General features: G+C 42.0%; 1 protein-coding gene, 1 long non-coding RNA gene and 1 pseudogene across 5 annotated transcripts in view; 2 read left to right on the top strand and 1 right to left on the bottom strand.

The window, feature by feature from the left end:
* The window catches only part of LOC147035649 (uncharacterized), a 175,565-nt pseudogene that overhangs the window by 14,223 nt on the left and 138,992 nt on the right, over positions 1–22,350 (top strand).
* The window catches only part of LOC147035650 (uncharacterized), a 96,718-nt gene that overhangs the window by 53,545 nt on the left and 20,823 nt on the right, over positions 1–22,350 (bottom strand). The window lies entirely within an intron of this gene.
* LOC147035651 (noggin-2-like) lies at positions 1,258–18,912 on the top strand. 4 transcript variants are annotated; one of them, XR_015049206.1, is made up of 4 exons: positions 1,258–1,683; positions 1,827–2,118; positions 15,513–15,681; positions 17,102–18,912. XR_015049206.1 is itself a non-coding variant. In XM_085845900.1 (3 exons), exon 3 carries the CDS (start codon positions 3,021–3,023, stop codon positions 3,681–3,683), a length of 663 nt encoding a protein of 220 aa, XP_085702026.1. In that variant the 5' UTR covers positions 1,447–1,683; positions 1,827–2,118; positions 2,996–3,020; the 3' UTR covers positions 3,684–5,455. The 4 variants fall into 4 exon arrangements, 3 of the variants coding, with proteins under 3 accessions (XP_085702026.1, XP_085702019.1, XP_085702035.1); XM_085845900.1 differs by lacking the exons at positions 15,513–15,681; positions 17,102–18,912 and adding an exon at positions 2,996–5,455 and having other exon boundaries at positions 1,447–1,683; XM_085845893.1 differs by lacking the exons at positions 1,258–1,683; positions 15,513–15,681; positions 17,102–18,912 and adding an exon at positions 2,954–5,455 and having other exon boundaries at positions 1,760–2,118.

Raw genomic sequence — 22,350 nt, 5'->3', positions numbered from 1 at the left:
GAAGAAATTTGAAACAACTATTAGATGAACATGATAGAGCAATTAGGATTGGGAGAATGACACATTCGGCAAGAGAACGTCATTACCTGCAATCTGGCCAAAAAATTTGATATTGATGGGACCCGTGTCCGAGACATGATGTCCAACAAACGACATTGGTTGATTTTGGAAGCGTGGCACGTGAAGAGCCAGGAGGGTCGTCTAACTGGGGAGGCGGTGGACATAACATACCAAACAATACACACCTCTGATGAGAATGGCAAAAACTGGATAAGGTGAGCAACAATCAACACTCAATCCCAAACACCACATCCACGTGTGCACAACATCGAATGAAAACCCCAACACTCGCACAACCAACACCGCATCATGCCCAACCCGGACACAAAACCAGCAGTGTTCATGCTCCGGAAACACCAAAACAACAACAATCACACATGTGCTCACCCACACACATACAACACCGGATCACGTGCAAGTAAAAACAAAAAAGAGCAGAGCACTCCATCAACGATGCGATTTGACATTTGTTTTTTGCTTTTGCAAAATAACATAAAAAGCACTCCTCCATTTGACCTCGAGCACGAGCACGTGACCGGAAATGAGCGGTAGTATCGAAATAAAAACCGGAGTCGGCTGCGAAGCCGGCGAAACGTTGCCTGAGACCGGATCTGCTCTCACTTTTTTGCTCAAATTAGCGGAGTTGATCTAGTTTTTTTTTTACTTTTGGTTGGAAGCGCCTTGTTCTTCTTTAAAAATGTGTAATCACAACTCCCCGATCTTATACAAACGTATGTATATGTATATATATATATATATATATATATATATATATATATATATATATATATATATATATATATATATATATATATATATATTGCTGTGTCCATCAGGATGACATGAACGCGATATACGATGTCGAACCGATTTGTGAGGGTCTTCAACCGAGCCAGCTGTGCCTCCAAACAAATGCGCGTTCGCACACAACAAAGGACGGATTTACGTACAAAAGCCTCCTCTTCGTTTGCAGTGTAAATGACACTGTGGTTTTAACTCCTGCTCCAATTATCAACACCATAGCTCAAAAAATGGCATGACCACTCCTTGCAGCCAGCGCGCGGCTCTTCCACTGGGTCGTGTCGCTTTGTGCAATCCCTGTCTCGCGCATCGCACAACAATATGTGTGCCCCGAGCCTGGGTCCTGGCTGGCGCGACGTAATTTAAGCACAAGAGGAGGGAGAGCCGAGAAGTGAGAGATGGGGTAAGGAGGGGAGGGGGGGTGGCGGGACTCTCTGAAGTCCATCAATAGGGAGCCCCCGCTGGTAGTGTTGACTCTGTGTTGATTGTCGCCTCTGGAGAATGGCGTCACAAGGGGCAGCACGCGGCGCTGCCAGGCAGGGATTGTCCATAAGCTTCCCGCACCCCGCACGTACCAATCCCAGCACCCATGTGGGCAGCCCTACTGCTGTCTCTCCAGTATATTCCATCTGTCATCGCTGCGACGTTGTATGTGGTCATGCGACGTAATGTAGGAGGACGGGCGGTGCATGGGGGAGGTGCTCAAGAGGTATCGAGGGCAGTGCAGAGGGACACTTTAGGGGTCCTAGTAGGACACACTATATCAATCAGCAGCATTGAGCCAAGATAGCGCTCGGTTTGTTCATGCTGCAGCAATTCAAGGCAAGTCCATTTCTTCCCCCCCCCCCTCTTCAAAATCAACCCTGCCCCCCCCTTCATGTCAGTTTGGTTTGGTTTCCAACTCCTCGACCCCCCGCCCCTACCTCCTCCCCCTCACTGCTCCATCTACTCCCCCCTCACCCCAGGCTCCCTCGGCAAAGACCTTTGGAGCCACAGGCTGTCACTTTCTGTCAATCAAGGAACTCGGGGAAAAGTGCTCGTGGCGCGGGTGCTGCTACCATCACGAATGGTCACACGTACATACTGAGGACACTTAGTCGGGACTGGGAGAAAAAGACCCTCCCCTCAACCCCACCCTTGCAATCCAGTGCTCTCCACCACCAACTGCGCTGAAAATAAAAAGACGAGTTTCTGCAGCGAGTCCAGTCAGCAATGGCCCGGCCGCTCCCGGGAGACTGAGCGTCGGACCCACTCCCGGTAAGAGACGCGACCACAGAGTCACGGGCGGACGGTCGAACGGGCGTTGCACTGCAGCGATGCACCAGAGCTGAGGGCTGCCATGCGGCTTTGCGTTAAATGAATGCATGCATCTCAATTCGACAAGCTGTTAATTTTTGAAGCATTGCCAAGTGAAAGGTCTATGGCAATATGAACCACCGAGACCCCGATTTGGCGAGCAGTATGTGTGGACCCGGATTACACAGGCGAGCTGAGTGCTGCGAATCCAATTAGATAAGCCCATCATGCGTGGAAACAGATTCGGGGGAGCAATGTGCAGACCCAGAATATGCGACTAGCATGTGGGGACCAGAATTCAGCGAGCAGCGCGCATAGACCTGAAATTGGTGAGCCGCATTTGTGGATCCAGATTTGTTGAGCAGTGTATTTGATTGAGGATTAAGTGAGCAGTTTTTGTAGACCTTGATAAGATGATCAGTGTGTGTGTGTGGACCTGGATTAAGTGAGCTGCTTGAGTGGACACTGAATAGGCGAGCAGTTTGCGTGAACCCGGATTAGGTGAGCAGCATCTGCAGATCTGAATTAGGCGAGTCGCGTTTCTGGACCCGGATTATGTGAACAGCAAAGCGCGTGCTTGAACCCAGTTTCGAGTGTACGAGGATTAGGCGAGCAGTGTACACTGAACTGGATGAGGCGAGCATGAACATGCATGGATCCAGATTAGGTGAGCAGTATGTGCAGACTCAAATTCGGAGCATGTTGTATGATGCGTGGCAATTTTGTGCGCAAAAACGCTCGATAAATGGCTATATACATTCCGACATTCGGCGGAAAGCCTGCTATTTTGGCCTAGCCGCAGGGCCCCAATACGGAGTGGCTATTTCTGGTGTTCCAGCCCGGATGAACTGGTGGCGCGGCCCATGGAGTTCTGGCGGCGACTTTCGGCCGTGTGCAGCGTGCTCCTGCTGTTGGCGCTGCGGCCGGAGCGGATCCACTGTCGACCACCCCAGGTCCGCCTGCGACCGTCGCCGAGTGACGAGCTGCCACTGCTCAGCCTGAAAGAGGATCCCGATCCGAGACTTGATCCCACGGCTACAGATCTGGATGAACACGTGCTGCGTCGCAATCTGGGCAGCGCTTTTGATCCCAAATTCATGGCCATCGGGCAGCCTGACGTTCCGCCAAGTCATGAGCCACGACCACCTAAGCCACAAGGTTCACTGGCTCGGGAGTTGCGGCGCCACCTGGACTCTCCTGGTGATGGGACGCACCAGATCCCCAAGTTGAAGGTGGGGCAACGTGCACGACGCAAGCTGCTGCGGTGGCTTTGGGCAAACACACATTGTCCCGTCGCTTACACGTGGAAGGACCTGGGCGTGCGATTTTGGCCGCGGTTCTTGAAAGAGGGCAACTGTTCCAGCGGCCGCTCATGCTCTTTTCCCGAAGGCATGACGTGCAAACAGGCCAAGTCGGTGAACAAGACTCTTCTACGATGGCACTGCCAGGGCTGGGACCCGCAACATTACTGCACGTGGATTCGCATCCAGTACCCTGTGATCTCTGAGTGCAAGTGCTCGTGCTAGCGGCGACTGCGCGAGGCATCCTCCAGTGAACGAGAAACTCTATTTTTATATGTACTGCTTTGGATGCTGTCGAACTAACTGTACATAAACGTTTGTATATGGTTGTACTCTGTGCCGCGTTATCGGTGAATAAACAGCCGTGGGGTCGCAAGAGGGGACCCATGCACCTGAGATGTCCCCTTTGGACGCTTGGCTTAAGCTTCCTGGCACAAACTTAGCACCATTATTATTATTATTATTATTAATATTATTATTAAGCCTAATTATAACTTGTATGTAGCTATAAGTCATGTTTACGGCGCAAAGAGTGTACTACTTCAAATGATTTACGATGTTGCTTACAACAAAGTTTCTTTGATGAGACTCGACAAATGGCGTACTGAAAAAGGTATGTATTTGTCCTTTATGTGCATACCTGTGGAAGCTGACAGTTTTTATACGGCTTTTGGTGGAAACTCGTCATGATGTGAAATTTAATCGACATTGCTCCCTCCGCCATCCCATGCTACTGTGAGCATCCTGCCGTGCATACGCAGAGGCATGAGGTGCACGCCACGACATCCTTAAAATAGCGCTCAAAGTGTGCTGGGACGCGTTTGCACGCAGGACGGATCGCGAGGTGGATTTTTAAAATCAGTGCCTTACATTGGCTCTCGGTACACTCGTACATGTACTGCATGTACACTCGATTACACGTGCAGTCGAGGGTCACACATGCACATACAGGTTGATGACCGAATGTGGGGCCGAAGGTCATGTCTGCATGTACATGAGCGACTGCACATGCAAACGAGGGTCACGCGTCATGAGGACTTATTTACGTTGTCTGTGGGCACGACCGTTCCGGATCGCCTTGACGCAAGCTCTGAGTGGCTTCGGCACTAAATCAAAGCGGAGTGCCAAGAACGTCATCTTTACGCTCAACTGGCACGAACGTGAAACCAGTGCGGCACCAGAGTGCGCAACTATGACGTCATCGCCCTCTTACATTTCCGTCTCAGCGAGACGTGCTGTTCCATGCCTGGTGTGGCCAGTTCAAGGGTATTTGCAGGCTCATTAAGTCGATCTACCTGTTTTGTAGTTCCTCAACATCACTCGTGATACACGTACACCTGTTCATCACGGCTGAACGTCACGCACGAACACTTTAAACATTTTTTTTGTTTTTTTTGTTTAAAAAAATTCCTTGAATTCCTCTGGTGAACGATAGTTGAGATAATTTTACACATTTAAATGGAGTTTGAAATGTGTCAGCAAAATCACTGCCTTAAGTACGTACAGATGGAAGGAAAGAGTATGACGTCATGATTGGCATCATCGGCAGGGAAGACATAATTTTTTTTTTTTTTTTTTTACCAACAATATCAAGAGCAAATGTATCCATTATCAATTATCATGTATCATGACTTTGCATTCGACAGTATGGCGGAATGTATTGCAGAATCAGATTTGTATATGCAGGTGATGTGTATATATATATATATATATATATATATATATATATATATATATATATATATATATATATATATATATATATATATATATTACAGTGAGGTATATACACTCGTGGTTAATAGGATGTAAAATACAATGCAGAGTTTATAATATTATGTAATATTATAATATAATAAGCACAATATGTCACATTGTAAACCCTTGGACATTCATGATCAAGCCCATCGTTGTGCACAATGATGTATTAACGGTTGAGCCTTCGATGGGACAATGCGGGAGACAAATGCTAATAAACTTGACGGTGTACGAATGTACTTGCCAGCTGCGTTTCACCCTGCTTGCTCCGCACACGCACTTCTCCGACCCTGACCATGCACTTTGACCTTTCACTCGCCAATCTCGCTCTCCCGTCGTGCAATGTTTTCAGCGGGAATATATACCAGGGACGAGATATGCTTACTTAAGATGTTTCGAGAAGCGCCAACGTTTTTGTATTGTGGACAAAAAAATAATTAATAATAATAATAATAATAATAATAAATTTAATAATAAATATTCTTGGCAGCTTCGTGGTATTAAATGACAAAGGTGAAAACCAACCACCAAGTGACTTAAGCACTCAAGCAAGCACTCCAACGAAAGTGTTAAGAAGGGACGGCTGGCTTGGCAATGGAACACCCCCTGGACAGGACAAATCACCACTCCCTTGCAGGATACTCCACGGAAGGTGAACGAATTGGTCGTGAAAGAAACTGAGGAATCCTTAACGTCGAACAAGCACCAGTCAGACGTGTCTTCCCTTCCGAATTGACGTGCACATGGATGCTGCACACAAGCATGTACGAATCACCCTGCATGTGAAACACCAGGACGGCAGTTTATAGCTGGGTCGGGATTCGAACCAAAGCGAGACAGCTCAAAAGCGCAGCTGCGTAAAGGTGTTCTAATATCCCTCTGGGTTTAAATGATATATTGAATGAAAAATAATCGTTGGTAATTGTTGCACCCTTGTGTGTATGTAGGCTACGAGAACATTGTGAACACCCCAGTGGAGAAGCGCATGAGCTGAAGCTCCCATTGTCCCTCTCCCTGTATTTTCCATTTTTTCCCCAAAATAAGGGTAAGGTTAAACGGAAAATCCGAAGAGCTCCCAGTCAAAAGAAACACTTATTTTCCCGCTAATTATTCGAAAATCAATGCAAATCCAACCAACTTTTATTTATTTATTTTGATTCACGTCTAAATCATTCAAATTAGTGAACGGTCTCTTCTCTCCAACACCAGCGCCAGACACACTTACATACCTGGACCATCTCAATGTTCTATGTGTGTGACTACGTCATGACACAAACGCTATGAGTAAAACGCATGAACCTGCAATATATGATGGGGGGTGTGCGAGGTTATGCAAAAGTGTGTGCAAAGAGTTCAAACATTAGTTTATCGCAATGTCCTCAAAGCAGTGGCGTGTGTGAACATTTGCTTGTTATATTTATTGTTCAGTGTTGATCCACTCTTTCATCGTTGTTGTTGATATCTCACAATTACCACGTTTTGTGAGAGCAAAAATCGTGGGTTTAATTGAAATTTTCAATTGTATTGCGAAATGTTGACTCGATATCCACGACGCAATAATGAAAACCCAACTTGGACAAAGGTTCAACGAAAATACCATATATTTATTACGTACGTATGCACCAGTGGTGGTGGGTACGTTTCGGTGCGTGTGCCACCATGGTACCTTGGGGTGAGAGTGGAGGTGTGTCAAAATTGTCCACGTATTTGTGTCCATCATAAACACATGAGTCCTGGATCTGTGGCCTGGGGCAAAACGTCGAAAAACAAAATAATTTTCGTTTCCAGTTTCAAGACCGAAGATTGATGTGAATGGAATTTGTACAAATATTGAGTTGGAGTAATAAAACTAATAAGGAGAAACAGATAAATCATTATCAATCATTGACTTGAGTGTTGCATCAATGACACACACATATCGCTTTAATCGCATGGACCAGCGATGGTCACTGAAACATGAACATTTTTATAATTTGAACATTTTACTCGAGCTCGGAAATTTCAAACACACATACAGGTAGAGACACGCGCGCGTGCACACACACGCACACACACACACACACACACACACACACACACACACACACACACACACACACACACACACACACACACAAACACACACACACACACACACACACACACAAACACACACACACACACAAACACACACACACGTAAACAAACATGTATAAACACAAACATGGACAACGAAACACACACACACATGTATAAACAAACACATGGAGAAACACACACATACATGTGCAAACACACTCACATGATTAAACAAACACACACACACACACATGTAAAAACAAACACCCACACGAAAAACAAACATGTATAAACACGTGTTTAAACAAACATACACACACAAACAAACATACACATGTATAAACAAACACACACACACACGTATAAACATAAACATGTATAAACAAACACATGTCTAAACAAACACACACATATATAAACACACACGTAAATGTATAAACACACACATGTATAAAAACACACACATGTATAAACATACACTTGCATAAAGAAACACGTGTATAAACATACATGTGTATAAACAAACACATGTATAAACAAACACATATGTAAACATACACATGTATAAACAAACACATGTATAAAACAAACACATGTATAAACACACACATAAATGTATAAACACACACATGCATAAAGAAACACGTGTATAAACATACATGTGTATAAACAAACACATATGTAAACATACACACGTATAAACAAACACATGAATAAATATACACATGTATAAACAAACACAAACATGTATAAACCAACACATGTGTAAACAAACACACACGTAAATGTATAAACACACACGTAAAGGTATAAACTCAAACGTAAATGTATAAACACACACATGCATCAACATACACTTGCATAAACAAACACGTGTACAAAACATGCACATGCATAAATAAACACATGTATAAACATACACATGTATAAATATACACATGCATAAACAAACATGCAAAAATAAACACATGTATAAATATACACATGCATAAACAAACACATGAATAAACAAACACATGCTTAAACATACACATGCATAAACAACCACATGTATAAACATACACATGCATAAATAAACACATGTAAAAACAAACACATGTATAAATATACACATGCATAGACAAACACATGTATAAATACACACATGCATAGACAAACACATGTATAAATAAACACATGCATAGACAAAACATGTATAAATATACACATGTTAAAACAAACACATGTATAAATATACACGTGCATCAACAAACACATGCAGAAATAAACACATGCAGAAACAAACACATGCATAAATAAACACATGTATAAACATACACATGTAAAAACAAACACATGTATAAACATACACATGCATCAAAAAACACATGCATAAACAAACACATGTATAAATTAACACATGTATAAACATAAGCATGCATCAACAAACACATGTATAAATATACACATGCATAAATAAACACATGTATAAACATTCACATGTAAAAACAAACACATGTATAAACATACACATGCATCAACAAACACATGTAAAAAACAAACACATGAATAAATATACACGTGCATGAACAAACACATGCAGAAACAAACACATGCATAAATAAGCACATGCAGAAACAAACACATGTATAAACATACACATGTAAAAACAAACACATGTATAAACATACACATGCATCAAAAAACACATGCATAAACAAACACATGTATAAATATACACATGCATAAACATACACATGTAAAAATAAATGCATGTATAAACAAACACATGCATCAACAAACACATGTATAAATATACACATGCATCAACAAACACATGTAAAAACAAACACATATAAAAACTAGAGGGGGAGCACTCGGTAGAGTGCAAAACCTCCGCCGCCAATACTACAGGGTCATTCAAGTGAACTTTATATCTCATTCATTAAATATGATGTCAACAGTGCTGACAGTTATAGTTCTTTTCTCCAACATTTCTTTTTTTTGGGGGGGGGGGGTTGGAAATCACTTAAAACATGTAGAAATGCAAAAACAAGGAAATCGAAATTTTGTTGAAAAGAAAGTTGCAAAAAATTTTTTTTCTCTAACAATTTTTTTTTGGGGGGGAAGGGGGGTTGGAAATCACTGAAAATATGTAGAAATGCAAAAAACATAAAAAAAATTTCTCTAAATTTTTTTTGGGGTGGGGGGGGACCAAGTCCAAAATCTAATGGCATGATCCTTGGACCAGAGCAAGCCCTCCCACAAAGTTTCGTCAAAATCCGTCGAGGAGTTTTTCCGCAATACTTTTCACATACAAACAAACAAACAAACAGAAAGGGGTGAAAACAGTGACCTCCGATCTTCGATGATGAAGGTTAACAAACACATGTATAAACACACACATGCATCAACAAACACATGTAAAAACACACACATGTATAAATATACACATGCAAAAACAAACACATGTATAACAAACACATGTACAAAACAAACACATGTATAAACAAACACATGTATAAACAAACACATGCAAAAACAAGCACATGTATAAATATACAGATGCATAAACAAACATGTAAAAAGATACACATGTAAAAACAAACACATGTATAAACATACACATGCATCAACAAACACATGTATAAACATACACATGTAAAAATAAACGCATGTATAAACATACACATGCATCAACATACACATGCATCAACAAACACATGTATAAATAAACACATGTATAAAGATACACATGTAAAAATAAAAGCATGTATAAACATACACATGCATCAACAAACACATGTAAAAAACAAACATGTATAAATATACACAAGCATAAACATACACATGCATCAACAAACACATGTATAAACAAACACATGTATAAACATACACATGCATCAACAAACACATGTAAAAACAAACACATAAATAAACAAACACATGTATAAACAAACACATGTATAAACACACACATGCATCAACAAACACATGTGAAAACACACACATGTATAAATATACACATGCAAAAACAAACACATGTATAACAAACACATGTACAAAACAAACACATGTATAAACAAACACATGCATAAACAAACACATGTACAAACAAACACATGTATAAATATACACATGCATAAACAAACACATGTATAAATATACACATGCATAAACAAACACATGTACAAAACATACACATGCATAAACAAACATGTAAAAACAAACACATGTAAAAACAAACATGTATAAATATACACATGCATAAACAAACACATGTATAAACATAAACATGTATAAACAAACATGTATAAATATACACAAGCATAAACATACACATGCATCAACAAACACATGTATAAACAAACACATGTATAAACATACACATGCATCAACAAACACATGTAAAAACAAACACATAAATAAACAAACACATGTATAAACAAACACATGTATAAACACACACATGCATCAACAAACACATGTGAAAACACACACATGTATAAATATACACATGCAAAAACAAACACATGTATAACAAACACATGTACAAAACAAACACATGTATAAACAAACACATGCATAAACAAACACATGTACAAACAAACACATGTATAAATATACACATGCATAAACAAACACATGTATAAATATACACATGCATAAACAAACACATGTACAAAACATACACATGCATAAACAAACATGTAAAAACAAACACATGTAAAAACAAACATGTATAAATATACACATGCATAAACAAACACATGTATAAACATAAACATGTATAAACAAACACGTGTACAAAACATACACATGCATAAACAAACACATGCATAAACAAACACATGTATAAACATACACATCTAAAAACAAACACATGTATAAACATACACATGAATCAACAAACACATGCATAAACAAACACATGTAAAAATAAACACATGCATAAATAAACACATTTATAAACATGCACATGCACATGCATCAACAAACACATGTAAAAACAAACACATGTATAAATATACACATGCATAAACAACACATGCATAAATATACACATGTATAAACAAACACATGCATAAACATACACATGTAAAAACAAACACATATATAAACATACACATGCATAAACAAACACATGCATAAACAAACACAGGTATAAACCTACACATCTAAAAACAAACAAATGTATAAACATTCACATCTCTAAACAAACACATGTATAAACACACACATGCATCAACAAACACATGTAAAAACAAACACATGTATAAACAAACACATGTATAAACAAACACATGTATAAACAAATACATGTAAAAACAAGCACATGTATAAATATACACATGCATAAATAAACACATGTATAAACAAACACATGTATAAACAAACACATGCATCAACAAACACATGTAAAAACAAAGACATGTATAAATATACACATGCATAAACAAACACATGTATAAACATACACATGTAAAAACAAACACATGTACAAAACATACACATGCATAAACAAACACATGTAAAACAAACACATGTATAAATATACACATGCATATACAAACACATGTATAAACATACACATGCATTAATAAACATGTATAAACAAACACATGTATAAACAAACACATGTATAAACAAACACACACATGTATAAATAAACTCATGTATAAACAAACACATGCATAAACATACACATGTATCAACAAACACATGTAAAAACAAACACATGTATAAATATACACATGCATAACCAAACACATGTATAAATATTGTTGTGAATTCGCGCCCGCCGGCGTGCGAACGGCCACATAACTCGAATCGCGGCACCTCGCCCACCGGACGGACAATTCAGTCGTGACCCTCTCGGAACAACGCCGGGAGCTAGTCACGGGTGGGGGTTTAACCTCACCACGATCGTGCCAATTGCACATCCGCGCAGGATAGGGTTGCTCGCCAAATTCGATCTACTTAAGTACCTGCGCGAGTGGTCTACCGGGCGATCGTACCACGCCACAGGCCGACTCCGGACACGAACCGCTTAAGCGGTCCGTTCCGTGCTACAGTGATAACCGAGTGGTGTTATCGTTGGCCTTGATGGTTCCGATTAATTACCGGGATGTTGCACCCACTACGAACCCCTTACATGAAGCAGGATGGAGAGTCAATTAAAAGGAAGGAGACGAAGCGAAACGGGCACAGTTCAACATGCAAGCATTTTATTCCGCGGCACACGGAAAGCACGTATATACAGCCACAATAATCAAAATGCACATAGAAAGAAAAGGAAAGACAACCGACTAACGCCGACACATGGCAACACTTAAACAGTTCTACTTCACAGACGGCGCCAACACACATTTACACAAAAGCAAAAGAAAGAAGCCACCCTCACAGAGAAGGAGGCAGACAGGCCCGTAGGCCAAAGGTGCGCGGAGCCTTGAGGAGCGACCAGGTCCACGAGACCGGGGAGGTCTTACCCGCGTCCTCATGACGCATTGGCAGGCAAGCCGCAAAGTGTCCGCACCGCTGTGCCCCGACTCCGGGCCCCTGGCGTGTTTGTTGGCACCACGTTTGGGGTGGGGGAGGAACGGGGCCACCTTTTGCACTATCTCAGTGCGGGGGGAAAGGGGAAATTGTTGATGCCCTGGGGGAGGGGAGTGGCTGGCTGGCTTAGGTCCCGCGACGAGACGAGCGATCCCCCACACCGCAACCTCGTCGCCGACCCCCGTCCTTGCCTCGGACCCGAGCTCCCTTGCCTGCAGCTCCACGCGCGCACTCGACTCGACTCCAACAATGCAACACTCCTTGTCTCCAAAAGCAACTTCCCGACGACACCCTCCTCTCGTTCCACACTCTCGTCCTCGCTCAACTCAAGCCCGCAAGTCGCCTTGCGCTCGCGCCTTTATAGCTCTCAGGAGGGGCCGATATGCAAATTCCCGGATGAGGACGCGATTGGAGGCGGGTCCACACCGCCCCCCCCCCCCGGTCAGCCATTGGTCGGGCAAAAATGGGCGTGAACCTCCACTGATCCTAAAATTTGCATAGACGGACCGAGACGGAATTCACCTCCACGCGCCTAGAGGCGGGGCCAAGCCGCCTCGCTCTTGCCCATTGGACGGAGGGGAAGTGGGCGTGAAGCATTTCTGATCCGAATTTTCCCCTCGGAAAGGCCGCCATTCGCGCTCGTGGCTCGGTGCGTTTGGCACCAATCGCCAAACGGGCCCGAGACAGCCCGATGTTCAGTGTTCACAGGTGGTGCAGGAATGGCCATAGAAGCGATGATGTTGGATGAGGTTGTGAAGGTACAGGCGAAGGTGGTGGTGTGGCGTTGTTGTTGTGTGTATGCATGTGTATGTTAATACATGTGTTTGTTTATGCATGTGTATATTTATACATGTGTTTGTTTTTACATGTGTATGTTTCTGCATGTATTTGTTTTTACATGTGTATATTTATACATGTGGTGTTTATGCATGTGTATATTTATACATGTGTTTGTTTTTACATGTGTTTGTTGAAGCATGTGTATGTGGTTGGCACTGTGGTAGGGATAGCGTGGTTGTTGAGATGCTGTTTGTTTGAAATAAAAGATAGAGAAAGAAAAACGCCGAACTCAAAGCGTCGCAGCCCGGATGGATCACATAAATTCCCTCTATACAAAGGGTTTGGGCAAACTACACATGTACCGATGGAGATATCTCACTGAGGGCCCTTTATGGTGTAATGCGAATTTCCACAGCCGTAACAATATGCACATGCATCAACAAACACATGTATAAACATACACATGCATCAACAAACACATGTAAAAACAAACACATGTAAAAACAAACACCGGTATAAATATACACATGCAGAAAACATAACATGTATAAGGAAACACACACATGTATAAACACACACATGCATATACAAACATGCACATGTATAAACATACACATGTATAAACATACACAAGTATAAGGAAACACACACATGTATAAACACACACATGTATGTACAAACACACACAACACCCATTAGTGATCTACAGCAGTGATATTACCTGTGTCTCCCCATGCTCTTTGCAATAATTACCTCCACTACCGAAGGTGAATGGGGTTATGTTTTCACCCCTCTGTGTTTGTTTGTTTGTGTGCAGGATATCTCAAAAGATTGTGGACGGATCCGGATGAAATTTGGTGGGAAGGTTGTGTGTGTGACAAGGAAGGTTGTGTGTGTGTGACAAGGAGGGGGAGGGAGAGAGAGGGGGAGGGAGAGAGAGGGGGAGGGAGAGAGAGGGGGAGGTGAGAGAGGGGGAGGGAGAGAGAGGGGAAGAGGGTAGAGGGGGAGGGAGAGAGAGGGGGAGGTTTCGCATGGGTGAAACTCAAAATCATAATTGTATTGAGAATTTTTTGAAACCTTCCACGCACCAGCAGACACCCGCTCGGACCCCAAAACGTTCTACAGAAAGTTTGGTGGGGCTAGCTTCAAAACTGAGGGAATAGTTCAGGGACAGGCAGACAGACAGAGAGACAGACAGACAGACAGACAGACAGACAGACAGACAGAGACAATCCTGCTGCATTACCTTGCGCTCATGAAGCGAAAAGCAGGGTGAGGCATTCGGTTGCGTACGTGCATGCGTGCGTGCTTGCATTATAAAAATCCATTTTCTCAGCAACCGTTGGTCCGATGGACAGGAAATTTTAACATAGGAGTGCCTCCGCCTACAGATTATTTTCATAATTATGACGTCATATGTCACGTGGTACGGACGGCATCTTGGAAAAACGGTATATCTCCCAAACCGCTTCATGGAAAAAAAAAATTAAAATGGCTCATTGTCAAGTACTCCCAATGGGGAATAAGATATGTTGATGATGATGTCATCAGCACCTTCATTATGATGTCATAAAGTACAACGCTTGATCTGATCAGTATGAAAAAAAAAGAAATCCTCTTCAACTTCATCTGATGGACACAAAATCTTCAGAATATGAGTGGCTCCTCCTGTATAATTTTTTTAAATGATAATTATGACGTCATGGGTCACGTAGTACAGGTGCCATCTTGGAAAAAATCAAAAAAAAGTTGCACTTATATATCTCCGACACCGCGCCATGGAAAAAAATTGAGACCTGGCTCATTGTCAACTACTCCCATAGGGAATATGATATGTCAATGATGATATCATTGGAGCCTTCGTTATAACGTCATAATTCGACACGTACACTTATCTAATCATTATGAATTTTTTTTTCTCAGCAACTGTTGGTCTGATGGACATGGAATTTTCACCACAGGAGCCCCTCATCCTGCAGAATATTTTAATGATAATCATGATGTCATAGGTCATGTGGTACAGGTACCATCTTGGAAAAAAAAACCGAAAAACGTTGCACATCTTTTTCTCCAAAACCGTTGATTGCGCAGGGTAAGTATTCTATGAATACCATCCAGTTATACCCATTAAACTAAATTTGACTAAACTAAATTTGTCTAAACTAAACATTAAATGTCATTAAAGACTGAAGAGGTTTACTTGAGACAAGTTGAAGGTGAAGGTGGGTTTGTGGTACAAATGAGGGTTGTGCTGCATTTAGAGGTCTTGTGGTACAAATGAGCATACACAGCCAATCAGATCCACCAATGCAAGGCAAGGCAAGGCTTCCTCTCTGAAAAAAACTTCAAAAATCACTGGCAAATTCACTGAAATTGCATTCAGTTCCTAAAGGAGTATTTTTTCATGCATGGATGGAAAGTGAAAATTGTGACAATAAGTTGCCCCTGCCAACATTGGATTCTAAACATGGTCGGGATGAAGGTGGAAAAAATGCAAATGGCATCTTCTGTCATCGAGCCGACAATCTGGGAGCAACAATTCACATTTTTGTCACATCTGATGAAGTTCAAATGCTCTAACAGCAGTGAGGTGCTCCATTTGAAACTGTTTGTTCGATGTACGTAGCTTTTTGATGACTAGAGACCATAATAAAAAATTTGTATTGGTGTCAAAGCCAGTGACCAATTGCAAATTATTAGTAGGATGATCAGATCCAATCATTCTAATGTTTAAACTTTTCCTTTCTCTTTTTGGGACCATAGTTTTTATGCATATATATATATATATATATATATATATATATATATATATATATATATATATATATATATATATATATATATATATATATATATATATATATATATATATATATATATATATATATATATATATATATATATATATATATATATATATATATATATATATATATATATATATATATATATATATATATATATATATAGCCTGGTGTTGGCTTCGTGGTGAGGGTGGTGGCTTGGGATCGTCGGGGTGCTGAGTTCGAGCCCCGCTATCCACTGAATTAACATCAGGGGGGCTGACTCAGCCTGTCATCCTTCCGAGGTCGGCGAATTGAGCACCAGTATACTGGCAATTATCCCTGCGTGTCGAAGGCTAGGAAAGTGTCGGCGTCAGGAAGGGCTTTAAAATTGTGTGATGATGATGATGACAGTTATTATGCATTCAACTCAGGTGCAACTTTCAACCATCTGGTATGGACAGGACAATGTCTGAACACCCTCCCCCTGTCTCCACAATTTACATCACACTGCCAGGGCATCCTCTACGGTTATTAAAGCTCTAAAAATAATTTTTAAAAAACCTCCACAAACCCCAATAGATAACCAACCTGAATGTACACTGGCCCTTCCGAAGCATACAGGAACGCATTTCTCATGATGTGCTGAAATGTACAACCTGCATGTTCTGCAATGCAGCCACAGACAGGTATGTTCTTGGAGGTAACAGTTCTGGTGGTCTTCAGCAGGTAACAACAATGGAAGAAATAAGAGAATGCTGGATGAGACAAGATGATAAAAATCACCTTCCTTGAACCGTACAGACGCTCCAAAGGGAATGGTTTACCATTGTAAAGACAAAAATATCAACATCCTGTATTGTCAACTCTTTTTGGGAGATTCCATGGGATCTTTTAGCTCATGAACTGAAATGAAGAAAGGACAGCCGGCTGGATTCATGTCCCCACGTGAACAATGGCGTGCTTTGGAATACAGCGCCTCCTGCTGGCACTGAAATAGTACCGCAGTTTTAGTGGAAGTCGATTTCACAGTGAAGCTGTTCAGTTGCATCCAAATGAAGCCACTGGTATTTGAGTATTAAATGTAATGTCTAATTCGAACTTTAACACATGCAATGTAAAGGATGGACGATGGTTGTTCAAAGTTTACAAGGAATTTTTATTGTGAAAATGTAATCATTAGAGTTCAATGCTGATGTTGTGCACAATGATCTTGTCCATCCTGATACACAAGAAGGAATTTTGGAATTTGTTTCTGGTGCCGGCGATACCTCACGTCCTCTTCACAAAGGACACCGTGGGGTCGTTATCGTCCACCAATTGATGCCAGCAGACAAGACGCCAAGTTTAACGTCCATCTGAGGGATGGAACATATATTGAAGAATCACCCTGCCTGTGAAACACCAGGATGAGAGTTTATAGTTACGTGCCTTGAGATTCAATCCCAGGCTAAACAGGTTGGAGGCGAGTACCTAATATTGTCACCTGTGCTGCGAAACACAGGTGTGTCATGAAGTTTTCACAAGAGAACGTCTGCACAATTGTGTGATGTGTTTTTCATGTAGTTGTGTGTTTAAATGGTGCAGTGAGTTGAAAATGGTGGTGAATTAACGAGCGATCTTGAGTAAAGTGAAGTACAAGCGACTGCTGTAGATGAAACTGTAAAGGTGCAGACCAAGTAAAATGAAAACTGTTGAAAAGCTCATTTCAAGAATCACCACATTAACTCGAGATTATGTCAGGAAGGGTGGGAACTATCATTCATTTTTCACTTGAAATTTGAGAAGGTTAACTGAAGATGCTCTCTCCTCTACCAAACCTCACTTGACCTGGGTAGTGGGTACTCAGTCGACATGTGATGGGAAGTTCCAAATCATCCGTCAAACATTTCCAAACTTGTCACCTTGTGAATATTTCCACTACCGAAGGGTCTGTTTGTCTGTGAGCAGAATAACTCATAAAGTCATGTACAAATTTGGACAAAACTTGGACAGGTTAGGTGTGCAGTCGTGGCCAAAAATATTGGCACCCTTGCACTTTTTTCAAATAATGCATACATAATTTCTTCCAGAAAATTATTGAAATTAAAAAAAATATTTTGTTCTCCACAAATGTATTTCTTTGGTTTGCAGTGGAACAAAACAAAAAAAGCTAAAAAAAAATTACTAAATCTGACCTTATTCCATACAGAAATCCTAAAATGGCCCAGACAATATCATTGGCACCTTTTAGAAGTTGTGAGAGATAAGATTTCAAGCAGGTGGTTCTCCTTTCCTTTTGATTTGAACTCACCTGTGGTGAGTTGCCGGTGTCTGCAGTATACTGCACCATAGAGAGGTGTAGGAAGCTCATTCGTGGCTATAGGAAATGCTTGACTGCAGTTATTTTTGTCCAAAGGCTGTGATACCAAATATTAAATCGAGGATGTCAATAATTTTGTCAATGCCATTTGTTTTTATTTTATCGTTTCAAAGGATATATTAAGTCCTGAATCAAAAACAAATGTTCTGTAATATTAACAGTGAAATAAAGAATTGTGGAGACCAAATACTTTTGTCAATTTCTACTTATTTTTCGAGAAAATTGTGAGTTATTTGGAAAAAGTGCAAAGGTGTCAATATTTTTGGCCATGGACTGTACCACTGAAAAGCATATTCAGGTTGCCGCTCACAACTGCACCTGCACGACTGCAACGAATGATGCTTCTGCTGCAACGGTACAATGTGGACATGGTGTATCAGAAGGGCACTGAGATGTATGTTGCAGACGCACTCAGCCGAGCTCACCTTCAGGACGAATCCGAATCACAGTTTGTGAGAAGCCTACATAGGGTGAACCCTATTAACACACTGTCCATGCAGGCAGATCACATCAAACTTGTGAAGGCCGCTATGTGGGCAGATGTAGCACTACCTGAACTGATGGGAATGACTTGAAATAGATGGCTGGAAAAGCACGATGTGCTTGAAATTGCCCAGCCAGACTACGGCTTCAGGACTGAACTCATGGTGGATGACGGTTTACTATTCAAAGGTGAACAGTTGGTCATCCCAGTATCAATGAGGAAATAAATCATGGAGTGTGCTTAGAAGTCTCATGTGGGCCTAGAATCCTGCCTGTGGAGACATGGGACAGTGTGTTCTGGCCGGGAATGAGCACCGAAATGAGGGAGTATGTCCTGAAGTGAAAAACATGACTGACCTACAGAAGAAACCAAGCTCGCGAGCCTATCATTGAGGACGTGGTGGGTGACTGGCTGGGGTCCAAGGTCAGCATAGACATATGTGAACTCTAAGGATGCCAAATGCTGGTAACTGAGGACTACTACTCCAGGTGCATTTAAGTCAGAAAGCTGACGAGCATGACTTCATCTGCAGTAATTAAATTGTTGTCTGAGTGGTTTGCAATGCACAGCATCCCTGACACTGTGGTGTCGGACAACGGCAGACAGTTTGATTCTGTGGAATTTCAGCAGGTTGCTCGGGCATGGGACTTCGAACACCAGACCTCAAGCCCACACTCCACCCAAAGTAATGGGAAAAGTGATTATGCAGTCAAGATCACAAAGTAGTTGTTTAAGAAATGCAGACCACACATCAGTCTGAATATCTTGGTGTGGGCACTTCGACTCAAGCTGTGGGCACCAGTCTCGCGAAACGCCTGTTCGGCCGTCGCTGCTGAACCCTATTGCCATCTATGGATGCAAACCTGGCACCAAGGCACAATACTACAGGGGACACTGCTGGTCTCAAGGGGCGAAAGGCCAAGCAAGCTAACTATTACGACAAGGGTGCACACCCTCTCCCATGCCTCACGGCTGGTGACACTACACATGCACCTGCCAGGTAAGCACCGTTGGTCAGCTGGCACCTGCTTTTGTGAAGCCGTAGCACAGTCCTAGGACATGCAGATAGGAAGCACAGTCTATCCACACCAGCTGAAAGCTACTGGTGAACTGTCAGTACCGGAACTAGAACTGTTTGGTTCCATGGATTCCAGTGCTGAAGTTTCCTCAACGTAACCAGCACCTGAACTAAGGTTGACCGCCGATGCAGTGGTCAACACACAGTAGTGTGCATCTGCACCTGCCCAACTGCAAATGACTTGCGAGCGCATGGCTATACCATAACTGAACCTCGGACAAGCAACAACTATGCCAAGATGTTCTGGTTGTGTAAGAAGACCACCCAAGTGATACGGATACGAATAAGCATGAATAACCTGCTGTTTGGTTGTTTTTTGTTGTTGTTGTTGATGTTCATAGGTGATAACTTCTTTCTTAAGGGGGGGGGAGAGATGTGGAGACCAATGTTAACTTGTTTGTAGTAATAGACTCACCCATCTTACCCCTATTTGTATAATAATGGACTGGCCCCTCTGCATTCCACTACTGATTGGTCAGAGTTAGTCACATCGTGAAGAGGAACGGATTCTGATGCTCATGCTGGGAAGCCGTGTCTTTTTTGTTGTAACTACAATGTGTTCTCCAATACAAATGAAAGTTCTTCAAAGCTCGTCAAAGAGTCTGTATTTGTTCTTAGTTCATTTGGAGTCTGTCTGGTCGTGCAGTGAAATGCACAGATAGTTTGTGCGTCAAGACTGCGTGCCATCATGAAGGCCTCGGCCCACGTGGGAACAGTGAACATTCATGTTGGTTGGCTAACACCAGATACTTGATGCACCCCGATCACTGTCGATACCCTCAACACTCGGTGCGCACAGAAGTGGTGCATTCAGCGAATGACTCACATACATGGTGATCAGAGGTGGTAGAGGGAACGTTTCCAGACCAAGCAAACGCTAAATGTTTTCAAGGTCTCAGGTCCATGCATGCTATGACCTTTTCAAGGTCTGTGACCACTATCAGCTGCAATCTTTGGAAATATGTATATATGATAATCCTTGTTTTACACTGAAGGGAAAACTGAAATGGAAGGCATAACTATTGTGAATACTGTAGAACACTTCTGCAGATGGCTCGGCTTGATCCTGGATGAGCCCTTTGGGTGGTGGAGGCCTCTGGGCACATGTTTGGTGGTGGAGGCCCCAGGGCGCTTGCCCTGGTTGCCCTTTGGGTAAATCCAGCCCTGCATAGGTATTTACTTTCTTTTGCGTGACATATTTTGTGAGTCATCCATGCCTACCAGTGGTTCCCTGGTTCTCTTATCCAGCCGCTACCAGGTGAGCGCCCAGGGGAATTGGCCCTATGTTTAGATGGGGGAATGTCGTGGGTTTGTGAATGAAACTGTTTGTCTTGATCTAAATTTAATGGTGTGTGCAGTATAATTATTTATTTATTAACACAATTAGGCAACTGACAATCACTTGAGAGTGGCAATTCCACAGAATTTCTGTGGGGCATATCTTGTGAGATTGTGAATTGGATGTTGTTTCGACTGTCGCTTCACACCTGGAACCATTCGTCACTTCACTCCCAAGGTAGTGAAGAAATGATATGTAATAATGCAAGAATGCCCTCTTGCTTTGAAGAACGGGAAGAAAGGGGGGGGGAGGGTAGAGAGATAATGTGGGGGGAGGGCAGAGAGGGGACTGAATTGGGAGAGGCATGTTGAGGCTCTGAGGGAGGGGTGAGTGTTGAGGACTTGTGGTTGGAAGTGGGGCGTTGAGGACTTGGGGTTGGCGGAAGATTTGAGGGCTTGGTGTGCAGAGGGGGGGGGGGGGATTTGAAGATTTGTGGTTGGGGGCAGGAGGAGTTGAGTACTTGGGGTTGTTTAATCAACCAACATCATGAAGGGGCACAAAGTGAGACAATATTTAATTCCCATGATATAATTAACTGTTTTTTGCCCAATATTGTTGGTCACATTTTACATTACTTGTAATTTCCTTGGTTACCAGCTATTAGAAGATTAGGGATTAATTGTTGGTAAAATTGGATGGACGGATGGTAAAGGGTGATAGAAATATGAACCAAAACATATAAGTCAAAACTTTACCAACATAGGCCAACTATTAA

The sequence above is a fragment of the Eptatretus burgeri genome, chromosome 1, assembly GCF_056783735.1.
Source record: "Eptatretus burgeri isolate ZD-2024b chromosome 1, Ebu_testis_v1, whole genome shotgun sequence".
In the NCBI taxonomy this organism is placed as follows: Eukaryota; Metazoa; Chordata; class Myxini; order Myxiniformes; family Myxinidae; genus Eptatretus; species Eptatretus burgeri.
This window is presented reverse-complemented; position numbering and strand designations above follow the sequence as displayed.